General features: G+C 32.5%; 1 protein-coding gene across 1 annotated transcript; it reads left to right on the forward strand.

Moving 5' to 3' along the window:
- The first annotated feature begins 6,301 nt into the window (after positions 1 to 6,301).
- LOC111369299 (lipoxygenase 6, chloroplastic-like) lies at positions 6,302 to 11,636 on the forward strand. Its single transcript, XM_022990759.1, has 9 exons — positions 6,302 to 6,794; positions 7,637 to 7,914; positions 7,993 to 8,230; positions 8,343 to 8,672; positions 8,865 to 8,950; positions 9,042 to 9,149; positions 9,285 to 9,586; positions 10,029 to 10,295; positions 10,642 to 11,636. The coding sequence occupies exons 1-9, from the start codon at positions 6,356 to 6,358 to the stop codon at positions 11,399 to 11,401; spliced, it is 2,808 nt and encodes a 935-aa protein (XP_022846527.1). The 5' UTR covers positions 6,302 to 6,355; the 3' UTR covers positions 11,402 to 11,636.
- Positions 11,637 to 14,117: the final 2,481 nt, after the last annotated feature.

Genomic DNA, 14,117 nt, shown 5'->3' on the forward strand with positions numbered 1-14,117 from the left:
ACCATTTTTTTTTCCAGAATTTTTCCTATGATTTTACGTAGGTTTCAGTTGTTGTTTAGAGTTGAAATCTACTATCCAAAATTTGCCGTCCCCCAATGAATAATTTGTTGACAATTATATTAAGTTGCAACTTTTAAAAATTATTACATTTTAATTTAAGATCTGATTTAATTAAAATCTTAATTTATAATATAACATATACTTCAATATTTGAATAGAGGTCATGAATTAATTAATTCTACATTATTGTGGAGATTGGTTTTTCCCTGTAAAAGGGATAGTGGTTTTATTGTTAGACGCATCATAAAAAGATACAACTTGAAAAATATAAAAATACTCCCTATATATTTCATACTATATTTCTATAATTTTAACAATTCAATGAGAGGTTTGTTCTTTATCTCTCTATGATTGTGTCCGTAGAAAAAGAATCGATGGTGAGCTTCATGAGTTTTATTTTGGAGTTGTGTAGTATCGAAAGTATCTGCACAAAGGAAAAGCAACACGACTTTAAGACATTATATTTGGCGTGACTCTGTAAGGCTTGCATTCTAAATCTCTTCTCAACTTTATGTTATCGTATTGTTGAATTGAATTTTATATGTTATTATGTTAATTGATACAAATCTCCAATTTTTTCCCAACAATTTAAAGTCTTGTTAGCGTGATTTGTGTGTAGAAGTTACATGAATTGTCCAACAGTTGACTTTAACAGCGGTTTTTCAATTTCACTCCAACGTGCAAAAAAGTTAACACCAGCCAGAAGTCCATTAAAGATATATAATTATTATTAATTATTGTGGTATTTCTAGAGTAATTAATATGTTCTAACGAGGATTTTTGCAAACCTGTGGTCTTCTTGGCTATTTGTTGGTATCTTTCCTTTTGAATTACAGTATTAATTTGGTGAGATTAATGCTAGACTTGAGGATTCTACGCTATATCTGTTGTAATGCATTCATATTCTAAAACTTTGGAGGAGCGCTGAGCTTTAAACCTTATCTAAAATTCAAATTAAGGGCTTGTTTGGGCCCGATTTTTTCACTAAAGAAATTGATTTTTTTACCGTTATTTCACTATTCCAGCCATCATATTCGACTTCTCCTCTCCCATGTGGACCCCACTTTTCTTCTAACGGTCAAAAAATCAATTTTCAAAATCACTCCCAGACAGACTCTAAATGTCAGATATATTGAATTCTGTCCAAGTTTGTCTTATTATAAATCGAATCTTTTGGTGAATGTGAGGATAATAATGAAGACCTTTATATTTTCTACAGTTGCATAAATCTCTATTATTAGTGGTCCTGAAATAGTAAGAAATGAGCTAACAGTTTGACTGAATTCATTGTAGTTTAATTTTTTATGAGCAGATTGTTTAGTGAACTCTGTGCCATAAATTTTGCTTAATAATAACTAGAATTGGTGTAGATGTTGTTGTAACATATATATTCGTAAGTTTTAAATTTCAAGATTAATAATATTTTTTTTTTGAATTTTCGGATTTATTTTCAATTTCAGATTTAATATAAAATTAAAAAAAATATCATTATATTAGATGTAACCTCTTTTCAATGAATTACTTTTCATTATCGTGGAGGTTGAGCTTTTACACTATAAAAGAGATATGAAATTATTATTATTATTATTATTATTATTATTATTATTTTACGTTTAATAAAAGAGAAAATTGACAACAGTATTTTGCTAGTTTGTGGCCATGTAGGACATTTTGGCGGGGGGAAGTGCATTTGTATGTAGAACATTTTGGCATGAGAAGGTGCAGGTGTTTCTTTTAAGTTCCGCAAGCAGAATATCTTTGAAATGTGTGGGTGTTTAAAGTTTTGAATAAAAACATCTTATATGTTGTTACTCTTTTTAAACTGGCTCTTAAAATGTGTTAAAAAGTTAAATTGTAGATTTGCAGGTGAAATGCAAGAGTTCAATGGATGCATATGCCCAAATGTTTTATCAAAGTCAATATTAAAAATTCCATGTATTTATTTGATTATATTTTGAAAATTTCTTAAAAGATTTTGCAAACATATAGAAGTGCACGCAAGGAATAAGAGTTTTGCAAATTGATGGTACCAAATTATTGTTCAAAAGGGACATAAAATAAATTACAGTCCATAATGGACATAATAAGTCATCGATGGGAACGGTTTAAGCTTTAGGGGAGTCACACTCGGGAGTAATCTAATCTTTGTGATTAGAGATCTCATGAAAAAGGTTCAATGTGGTAGAGACAACTCACACCGCATGACTTGTAATAACACTATTTTATTTGTGCTCATTCCTATGGTGATATAGTACTAATAATAATATGATGTGAGGAAGGGTTTAAATCTGAATAAGTATCGAGACGAGAATTCTCGTGAGAGACCCATTTTTGGAGGACTCACATATGTGAGAGTTGTCATGAGGCCATGATTATGAGATTTGGCTATTCCCTAGAGACTTCTATTAGAATCAATACTGGCGCGCATAGCCATCAAAAACGTTGTCTGCCATGAACTAGAGTATAAATCGATACTGTGTGCGGAACAATTGAAGTTTAGCCAAATGGACCTAATTCAAGGCCTAATCAATTATGACTCTTTCAAATAGAAATTGTTATCACTAAGTGAGGTTCAAGTCCAAAAAGATAACTATACATATTACATAGTATAACGTTGCCGGTATATAATGTATATTTCTTTATTTTGAAAGATTAAAACTTGTGGGGATTGTTGGGAATTATATTAAGTTTCAATTTTCAAAATTATTACAGCTTATTTTTCAATTTTGTTTTAATTAAAATCTTAATTTATAATATGACATATACTTAAATATTTGATTGAAGGTTATGAATTATTTAATTTTACATTATTGTGGCGGTTGGTTTTTCCCTATAAAAGGGATGATGATTTCATTGTTAGATGCATAACAAAAAGATACAACTTGAAAACATAGAAATGCTCCATTTATATTTCATAGCCCCTATTTGTTTTCCATTCTTTCCCTATTAAAATGAAAAATATAACCATTATCCATCACATCAAGCCACCAAATTCGAATTTCTATTTCTTGTGTGGGGTCTATAACGACTATATTTTTCATTCTCATTTTTACAAAAATGGGAAATAAACGCCCTTATACTATATTTCTATAGGTTAGCAATTCGATAAGAGGTTCGTTCTTTATCTTCCTAAGGCCGTGTCCATAAAATGAGAATCAACTGTAAGTTACATGGGTTTTACTTTGGAGCTGTGTAATGTCGAAAATACTTGCATGAATGAGATGCAATACGATTTTAGGACTACTTTAACCTAACTGTCTACAGCTTGCATTCTAAATCTTTTCTCAACTTTATGTTTATTGAATTGTATTTGTTATTTTATTATATCAATTGATAGTTTATTTACATACAAATTTCCATTTTTTCCAACATGATTAACACATCATTTTACATTAAAATTTCATCTAATTTTAAATACAAGGGCAATAAGAGAAAAGTTGAAGATGTTAATTTAGAATAATATGTCAATCATTCATTGGGAGGATAGTAAATTGGACATCGTAATAAAAATTTTCCCTCAACATTTAAGTTCCATTCAAAATTAGTCATTTTTTAAAGTATCATTTTACCATTGGTTGACAGAATAGAACTACACGCTCTACTAATATTGTTCCTGTCAACAAAGAATAATAGCAAGTTAATTTTCAACCTCTCATTACAATTATATAATACGTCCTTAAAGAAAAATCTTCCAAGAATAATAGCAAGTGCAATTGATCGAGTCCTAATTGACTCGAAAATTGGTAGAAAAGGTGGCAGGAAAATAAACTTTTTTTTTTTTTTTTGGTTCCATTTATTATTATTATTATTCTTATACATTTTTTTTTAGGAAGAGAAAACGTGAATTAACTTTGAGTACTACTATTTCCATCCACATTTTTTATAAGTCCATCTCACTCTATGTTCATTCATAATAAAATTTTAAAAATTTAAAAAAAAAATACTATTTACATCCACGTCATATTTCAATCTTGTCCTTATTAAATTCATTAATTTAAATACTATATATCCACATGAATTTTATATATTCATCCCACTTTAAATACATCCTATCACTATAGATTCGCACATTCCCTAAAACCATAAACTCTTAAACCAAATTAATGAAATAAGAACAAAACATTGAATATTAAATTAACATGAAATAAATTCTTTATCTATTGAAGTTCTGAGTATTAAAATACTTCAAACAACAAATGCTAGAAAAAGAAAGAAAGAAAGTCCGATTAAGCAAGTTGAATTTTACTAACTTTGTACAATTATTCCTCTTTCTTGATTAACTGATGAAACTACATCAGATTCGTTTTACATTCTTCGAAATCTAATATGATTCCCGACACAAAAATCACATTTAGGGCCACCATCACCTATAATTATATTCATGTATTTTTCTCTATCTATTATGATTCTAGTTAAGCATAAATAAAAAACAAAAACTAGTGGATCAAATTAGAGTTATGCATTTTTATTTAATTTTGTTTATGTCTATTTAAGTAAATTTACATATGATTTAAAATAAAACAAAATTTAATTTTTAAAAGTGGATGTATACCCGCCTTTACCTTAAAAGAGAGGATGCCAACATTACTATTCATCTTGAGGCAGAGCTTTCACACTAAATTGGTTCTCTACTGTAGTTAAACTCGTTCAACGTTATTTCCACTAAAAAGAGGCTTTAATTATTTCTACTGTTAATCCACAGAAATAAAATTAATGCAACTGCTTTATTGCTTTCCATTATTGACTTAAACAAATAATTTATTGTAGCTCCATGTTTATTCCCTATTATCTATTTCTATTATCTGTTATCCTACTACAATAAAAGAGGCAATATGTCAATTACTGTTCATTCGTGCCGTATTTTGAGTTTTTACGTCCAAAAAAAAAATTGTTTATGTAATATTTTTTTTTTAAGAAAATGATGTAAACTATATCGAAAAAATTGTCGAAAAAATAATAAACATTAATAAAATAATTATTTTAAAAAAAACAAGTTATATGCATTTTTTAACACACACGTTTGATGTACGTTTAACTATTTTCGATATTCATTTAGATCATTCGATATTTTTATGATATAATTCTAGATATGAGTTTCGAGAGAATATAGAGGAAAAAAAATCTCTTGGCACCTAGAAGCATGCTCCTAGCCAGGAGCGAAACTGCTACGTGCATTTATTTATTTTTTATAAATCTCTATCATAAATCTCCTATATTCTCTAGAAACTCATTTCAAAAACTATATCATAAACACATCGAATGATTTAAATGAATATCGAAAATAGTTCAATGTAAATCAAATGTATGTGTCAAAAAATACGTATAATTCATTTTTTCTTAAAAAAATCAATTATTTTATTAATATTTATTATTTTTTCACGACTATAATTTTTGACGTCATTTAGAAAATGTTTTATTAAACTTTTAAATTTTTTTAATGTCAAAAGAGACATCATTTAAAAAATTAAGAATTTCGATACCAAGCTAACTTTATAAATTCATCGACGATTGTACGGTAATCGAATACATAAATCTTTGATATTATCTCGAAACTCATTTCGAGAACTTTGTTATAGATACTTCGAATAATCTAAATGAATTTCGAAAATAGTTAAACGTACATCAAACGTGTGTTAAAAAATGCGTATAACTCCTCTTTTTTCTTTAAAAAAAATCAATTATTTTATTTTTGTTTATTATTTTGTCGCGATAATTTTCTTAATATAATTTACATAATTTTCTTTAAAAAAAATTTTATGTGTATGACGTCAATTATTTTTCTTTTTGGACGTAAAAATTCCTAATAAAATTATTATAACTTTGTAATTTATATGACTTATAAATTGTTATACTATTTTTCTTACTTTTCTTCATTTCTTTACACAATATCTATAAAAAATATATATTTCTTTTCTCCATTTCTTTACGCAATAATTAATCAAATTTGTAAATTTATTAAGAGAAATAAATAGATATTTTGATCCGTTAATATTATCTAAAAAATGACATAGCTCGTGTATTGGATGAATGAAAAAATAGTATATATAAAAAGTGTGGATGGAAATGTTATTCCCTTCACTTTTGATAGTGGTGAAGAACTTGATTATTTAACTTAACCTGCATTAAAAAATCTTAAAGGAAATCTTGTACTTGTGTGTCTTTTTTTTTTTTTTTAATCGGTTTGTACTTGTTTGTCTTTGTCAATATATACAAATGACATATAATAAATATATGCAACAAGAAAGGGTCTTAGTATCCCAGTAATAATTCAGCTCACACATTTGTCCATAATTTCATGTTCATATTATCATCCACTTGCAGTATCCACCAACTGATCGGATTCCGTTTCAAGAAGATGCTTACATCTCAGCCAAGACCCTTTACTCTCCGGCGATCGGAGGTCACCTACTACGCCGAAAAACATCACAGACTCACCAGAAAAACCACCCCTTTTCCCGGTTTCCGGCGAAGGGTCCCTATAAGGGCAGTGATCAGTGGTGGTGATAACAAGACCAGTGCAGCGGATGTGGTGGTGGTGGAGAAACCTGAAGAGGATAATGGGTCCTTGGCTTCTTCTTCTAAAAGTGGAAGCATAAATGTAAAAGCAGTGATTACTATCAGGAAAAAGATGAAGGAAAGACTGACTGAGAAGATTGAAGATCAGTGGGAGTCATTTATCAATGGGATTGGCAAAGGAATCTTGATTCGTCTCATCAGTGAAGAAATTGATCCTGGTCAGTTTTCAATTTCCTCAGTCTCTAAGTTAAATTCGTAAAATTTCAATAAATTTCATTGAAGTTCATAGAAATTTATGTTTGTTTATGATTGATTTTTGTCTCTTGGTTCAGTCGAAGTTTCTTGAAAAAGTTCAATTTGTGGTGTTTTAGCTTACAGGTTTGACTTCACATTTAGGCCTGTTGTCCTTTGCCTTCCCAACTGTCTTAAGCTTTTAATAATTAACGTACGAGGGCTTGAATACTCCATTGAGTTCGCTGCGGTAGAACATAAACTCACACCTACTTGTTCAACACCATACTTCGATTAGGCCCTTCTAAAAGAACATCAGCTCTAACAATTAGGGCTATTTCACTTCACGAGATTGACCTTTTTACGTTGAACATGAACACGAGACTCAATTAGGGCCCCCTATACTATAGAGATATACTAATGAATGTGTTTTTTCTATTCATGTAGCGTCTACTAAGTTTGATCTTAGGTGCAAAAGGACATAAATTTGGCATTACATGGTCTACATATCTATCTCTCAAGGAAAAGTTAGTATCCATTTGTGTCATTTTAAACTCTGGTGGCGTTTTTCTGCAGTGTCTATTCTTGGCATTATCATAGAATTTTTGCACGCGGGCGATTTTTGTTAATTTATGGTAATTTAATTGGCTAGTTAGTAGTGATCAATGAGCTCGAAAGATCCATTTTTTTCTAAGGCAGTGCAAGGATGGAAGTTTTCTGGTGCAATAATCCTGGAAGTTTGTTACCTTTCAAAAAAAAAATAATAATAAAATAATAATAATAATAATAATAATAATAATAATCATTGAAGTTTGTTTCATTCTGACAGGTACTAAGTCAGGAAAAAGTGTCGAGTCTTTTGTGAGGGGATGGTTGCCAAAGCCATCAAATGATCCATATGTTATAGAGTATGGTGCTGATTTCACAGTGCCACAAGATTTTGGACATCCAGGAGCAGTCCTTATTACCAATTTCCAGGACAAAGAGTTCTTCTTAGTGGAGGTTGTAGTTCATGGATTTCGAAAAGGTCCTAGTTTCTTTCGGGCTGATACTTGGATTCACTCGAGGAAAGATAATCCGGAAAGTAGAATTATATTCAAAAACCAGGTGAGAAATGAATATAATTAAAGTGTGCTACTTAACTAGATGATGACATTTGATCAAATGGCCTTATTCTTTTGACAGGCATATTTACCCTCTCAAACGCCACCTGGCATTAAAGATCTTCGACGAGAAGACTTGTTAAGTCTACGCGGTAATGGAAAAGGAGAGAGGAAGTTGCATGAAAGAATCTATGATTACGATGTTTATAATGATTTGGGTAATCCGGATAAGGGTGAAGATACAGTCAGACCAGTGTTAGGTAACGAAGAGTGGCCTTACCCCAGGCGCTGCCGAACTGGTCGACCTCACACTAAGAAAGGTATTCACGATGCACGATGCTGCAGTGCTACATTTCATTATGTTTTTATCTGTTTCCAAAGTTCAACAATATATTATATACCAAATTTCTGACTGAAATTTCAATCGATCAGATCGCTTCACGGAAACTAGAGTGGAGAAACCCCATCCGGTTTATGTTCCTAGAGATGAAACTTTTGAGGAAATTAAGCAGAACACTTTTTCCGCGGGAAGATTGAAGGCTGCGTTGCACAACCTGATACCATTGATTGCATCTAAATTGTCAAGTTCGGACATACCCTTTACCAACTTCTCTGACATAGAGAAGCTATATAATGATGGTGTGCTCTTAAAAGAGGAGGAGCACAAAGAAAAAAAGAATCAATTTCTGACTAATGTGATGAATCAAGTGTTGACGGTTGGCGATAAGTTGCTGAAGTATGATATACCAGCCATTATAAAGAGTAAGCACACCTCCTTTTTACCTTGTTTTGCCCTCACTGCATTAACAACCTTATTTGAGGCTTTTAAGGTCTTTGTCCCTTCTCTTTCTGACCACTCTAGAGTTTAGCTGCCATTTTTACAAGTTCTTCATATTCCAGGCTTTTAGTAAGAAATTCCATCATATTTTCAATTTTTTCCTCCTTCCATTGCAGGGGACAGATTTGCGTGGCTACGGGATAATGAGTTTGCCAGGCAAATATTAGCTGGGGTTAACCCGGTTAACATTCAACTATTGGAGGTAAAGTTTTGAGTTGGTTGATAACTGATACAACATATTATTTATTTTCTAAGGATTGCTGCCACGCTAAATGTGCGCCATATTGTTTCAGGAACTTCCAATTTTAAGTACACTAGATCCTGCAATTTATGGCCCTCCGGAGTCCGCAATCACCAGGGAAATATTGGAAAAAGAGCTACATGGGACGACCGTTGAACAGGTAATAACGTTTAGAGAACAAAATTTTGATTCCTTGGAGCTTTCTCACTCTCTCAGAAAATAGAAGTTGTGTGTTCTTCCCCCTTTTAAATGTTTACGATCATAAATTTCAACTAGGCTTTCCGATTCTATACAGGCCATAAAGGGCAAAAGGTTGTTTATACTTGACTATCATGACATGCTTTTGCCATTTATCGAGAAAATGAACTCCTTGCCTGGACGAAAAGCTTATGCATCCAGAACGGTATTGTATTATACCAATACTGGTATTCTCAGGCCAATTGTCATCGAACTTTCACTTCCTCCTACACCTTCGTCACCAAGCAACAAGCGTATCTTTACTCATGGGTATCATGCTACAACTTTCTGGATTTGGAAGCTAGCTAAAGCGCACGTTTGCTCCAACGATGCAGGTGTCCATCAACTTGTGAACCACTGGTATGTCTAAAATTGTACATCGTAATATCAGTTTCTGGAATGTTTGCTTGTCAGCATGGCAATCATTTTCGTTGGACCGTGTGGAGTTTCATTGAACTGTACACGTTACCCGTTGACCGTGAATCAATCTATATTCCTGCCACATATAAAGGATTTTCAAAGCGGGGGTGGAGTGGTTGGACAAGATAGAGAAGTATTTGAAAAACCTTTTATTCTCCTTTGAGAAATTCTCAGCCGCAATGAACCACTAGGAATCTGTGTGTTTGCTTGACTGTTTCTGATTTCATTTTGTTTATCACTGCTCTCAGAATCGGGGATTAAGATTTAACTCATAGCAGTTTTTTTACTGTGTAGTTGAATTAATGGAGAAATTTGCATTCACATAATTCTGTTCTTTAAAGCTTTTGGCTTCTTCTCTAATATCTTGAATGTGCGATTTCAGGTTGAGAACTCATGCCAGTATGGAACCTTATATAATTGCTACCCATAGACAGCTTAGCTCAATGCACCCTGTACATAAGCTGCTTCATCCCCATATGCGGTATACTATGGAAATCAATGCCCTTGCGAGACAAAGTTTAATAAATGGGGGTGGAATTATCGAAGCGTGTTTCAGCCCAGGTAAGTATTCTATGGAAATAAGTTCTGCAGCCTACAAGAGCATGTGGAGATTTGATATGGAAGCATTGCCAGCAGATTTGATTCGAAGGTAAAGTTTCTCGTGAATGTAAATCGTACCTATCTACTTCAATTTCAATCTCTGTGTGCCAGAATGCTTCTGCCCCTAAATTCTAGTTAGAAAGTGAAGAGCCTAATTATAGTGTTCACTTATCCCCTCGATTTTCGGTTGACCTAATTCTCCCCCTACAATAGCATGTGGCGATATTTTTAAATGGGCATTCATATTTTGGTATTACATCGCCCTAGTTCTCTACGTTATATAAAATGAAACTGTCTATGGCGCCTTTTTCTGCTAGAGAGCTGCAAGGAAGAATATCTATAACACTGTCTTGACTTTCCTCTGATTAACATTTAACTTTCGATGAACTTTGCAGGGGTATGGCGGTTGAGGATCCATCAATGCCCAGCGGTGTGAAACTTGTGATCGAAGACTATCCTTATGCAGCAGATGGTCTCCTCATATGGTCGGCCATAAAAGAAATGGTATCATCCTATGTCGACCACTACTATTCTGAGCCTAATTCCATCAAGTCTGATGTCGAGCTCCAATCTTGGTGGGACGAGATCAAGAACAAGGGACACTACGACAAAAGAAACGAGCCGTGGTGGCCTAACCTTGCGACTAAAGAGGACTTATCCGGCATACTTACAACAATGATTTGGGTTGCTTCGGGTCAACATGCAGCTATAAACTTTGGACAATATCCATTTGGAGGGTATCCACCCAACCGTCCTACCCTCGTGCGGAGATCAATCCCTCAGGAAGGTGATCCCGACTACGATAAGTTTCTTCTCAACCCCGAGTATACTTTTTTGACCTCTTTGCCTACTCAACTCCAAGCAACTAAAGTTATGGCCGTTCAAGACACCTTGTCGACCCATTCTGCAGACGAAGAGTACATAAACCAGTTGCACGATATTCAGAGACTTTCATTTAGTGATCCTGAAGTTCAAGAAATATTTCAAAGATTCTCCACCAAGTTAGAAGAGATTGAGCAAATTATCCATGGAAGAAACAAGAATATAAAGCTGAAGAATCGAAATGGTGCCGGTGTCCCTCCTTATGAACTGCTTTTACCCTCTTCTCCTCCTGGGGTCACCGGTCGAGGTATTCCGAACAGCATCTCTATCTGATAGGCTTTTTCTGTGTAGATGGAGGTTCCAGTCAGAGCATGCAATTCCCCAATTCGTGGTACATCGTTTGTGGGAAATCAGTATAAAGCTGTGTTATATATTTCCACAGCTAGTGATTTTCAGTTCTGTTACGGCTAAATTAAGGAACGATATACTGTTATATTTAGAAAGAAATGGACAAAGTACTTATAAAAAATGCATGAAAATGTCGACTCTTTTTCATTTTTCACGTTCATATGGATGGGATGGCATAAGAGGCTGATATAGAGTAAATTTCATTTGTGTAATCGATCGCTAAAGTTCGAACTTTCTCAATTGGGTCACAGAACTTCAATTTAATATAAATATCATTATTCCACTTAATTGACATCATATTGCACTAGAATGATCAATTATGAAAATTGACTCTCATTTTTCATTTTAGGGTAATGATGGTATGATTGTCAACAGATGTTGAAATTTTAAACTAATCCCATTTGAGCTCCATTATTTCTCATTATATTAAATTAAAATTTTCTTTCTCCTACTTTTAACCACACAATCTTCAATAAAATAATATTACACGTAAATCAAAAAAATTTCAACAACTCATTTTAAAAAAACACTATTCATCTCATTATAATGGCAAATAATGGGGTTCAAACACACCCTTTAATTAACTTTTGTCACCTAATTAAAATTTCGTTGAAAGTTCAAAAAGTGCAGATTTAATTTTGCCCTTGGTTTAAGGTTGTGAAATGTTAAAATGTTTAATCACTAATGTCACATTGTGTAGAAGCCTCGAAGATTGAAGTTTCGCCATCTCTCTCACAACTCTTTTCGAGGAATCTTATTTGTGAAACTCGAGAGCCGCAAATTCCAACTATGGTACTTGTATGATCGATACAAGGTCTTACCAATTGTTCATCGTATCTAGGGTTACAAATGGATCGAATATGCCCATATGATCCAATCCAATTTGATAATCTATAGGATATTTGATTGTTAAATCCATATTTGATTTGCTATGCTATTGGATATTCGGTTCGATAATTCAATCCGAAATTGAAGAAATTTGGAATATGAAAATTTTATATTAACAAACTTCTAAGCCATATAATTAAAAGATCCAAATAGTTTTTTACCCAATTCTTGACCCGCTTATTTATGGATAACATTGAAAGCAATTCCAATTATTAGAGCATCTCCAAACGGAGGATGCTAGGTGTACATTATAACATTCATAATGGGTGCCATAATGTACAAGTGGCACCTCTCTATTGGAGGGGTACCGAGCCCACCCGACACCCCTCCAATAGGGGGTGCCAGTTGTACATTATGGCACCCATTATGAATGTCATAATGTACAAGTAGATAAGTCCTCTCCAAAAAGCTCTTTATTTATAGAGAGCATCTTTAAATTTAGAGTGTAATTTTTTTTATAGACTCCAACGAGCTCTTTATTTTGTTATTTTCCAATGAACATTTAATAATTTCTCTACATATTTTATTTAAATATAATTTTTTATATATTAATGATCAATCAATTCAAATGTAATTTGAAAAATTTTAATTGTAAAGTATTGAAATTTGTAATGTATTAAATGCAATCATTATACATAATAGAAAGTTGGTTTGACTCTCTAAATTTGGAAGGTCAAACACACTCTCTACTTTAAAAAGCTAAAATAGAGAGTCTCTTGAAGCTTATTTTTAAGCATCGTCTCTCTAAAACAGATAGCATTTTGTATTTAAAGAGTTTCTTGAAAATGCATACATAAGTTAATTGTTTTTTTAATCTTATTTCAGTTAATAAAAAAATTATAAATACTCCAAATATTTAAATTAATAAAATTTTACTATTATCTAATATTATTTATTATTTGAAAATTATGTGTAAACTATAATACAAGTTTCAAAAAGAAATAAATGATATGTATTAAGTTATACGAATATATAAAAAATATATTATATTATCATAACGAATCGGATCAAGTTGTTATCAAATTAAATGGACCTATATCCATATTTGCTTCATTTATTTAATGAATTATCGACTTCGAATCTTGATTAAGTTATAGTACGAGACTAAATTCATCTCTCATTAACTTTATCAAATTCGCATCTAAATCTAATTCATTGACAACCCTAATCATATCTCATCTACATTCTTGACAATCAATCGTCTTGGTAATCTTTCAATAGCATTTTCATTCTCCATTACTTATGAAAATGAGCCGCAATTCAAGATTAAAGTAATTACCATTACCATCGACAATTAGACATCCAAAATCACCACCTAACCAAATTTCAAATACGGTGTTTGTAGCCATTTGATCATAACGTAGATGTAAGACACGTTTGGGGATTGGAAGAAATCCCATCCATCATTATATATTTTCACTTGAAATGAATAGAAATTCAGCCATAAGTCATGATTCTTTGCCACCCATTCTTCACGCTTGAAAAGCTATAACAGATTGTTGATTTCGAAGGAGAAAAAATAAAATTTCTATACACATTATGATGGTCTTAGGCAGGCTCCCCGTGCCCAATAAAAGATTGATCGACTTAATTCTTTCATTCACGAAAGTACTTGCCTCTCTCTCGCACCAACTCTCTAGCCCAACTTCTGATTTAGATTCTCTCCTGCAGAGCTGGAGTACGATTTTGGCCGAGTAGGATGCAGATATTTATTGCTGCAGCACAAAAGCTTCAGACTACTTTTCTAGCCTGC

This window comes from Olea europaea, chromosome 20, assembly GCF_002742605.1.
Source record: "Olea europaea var. sylvestris chromosome 20, O_europaea_v1, whole genome shotgun sequence".
Classification (NCBI taxonomy): domain Eukaryota; kingdom Viridiplantae; phylum Streptophyta; class Magnoliopsida; order Lamiales; family Oleaceae; genus Olea; species Olea europaea.

What these genes read in the sequence shown, in the direction of transcription:
- LOC111369299 (XM_022990759.1), top strand. Translation starts at nt 6,356, where the DNA reads ATGTTCATATTATCATCCACTTGCAGTATCCACCAACTGATCGGATTC. An exon ending in ATGGGACGACCGTTGAACAG is followed by an intron (nt 9,150 to 9,284) that starts GTAATAACGTTT and finishes GATTCTATACAG; the next exon opens with GCCATAAAGGGCAAAAGGTT. An exon ending in CCAGCAGATTTGATTCGAAG is followed by an intron (nt 10,296 to 10,641) that starts GTAAAGTTTCTC and finishes TGAACTTTGCAG; the next exon opens with GGGTATGGCGGTTGAGGATC.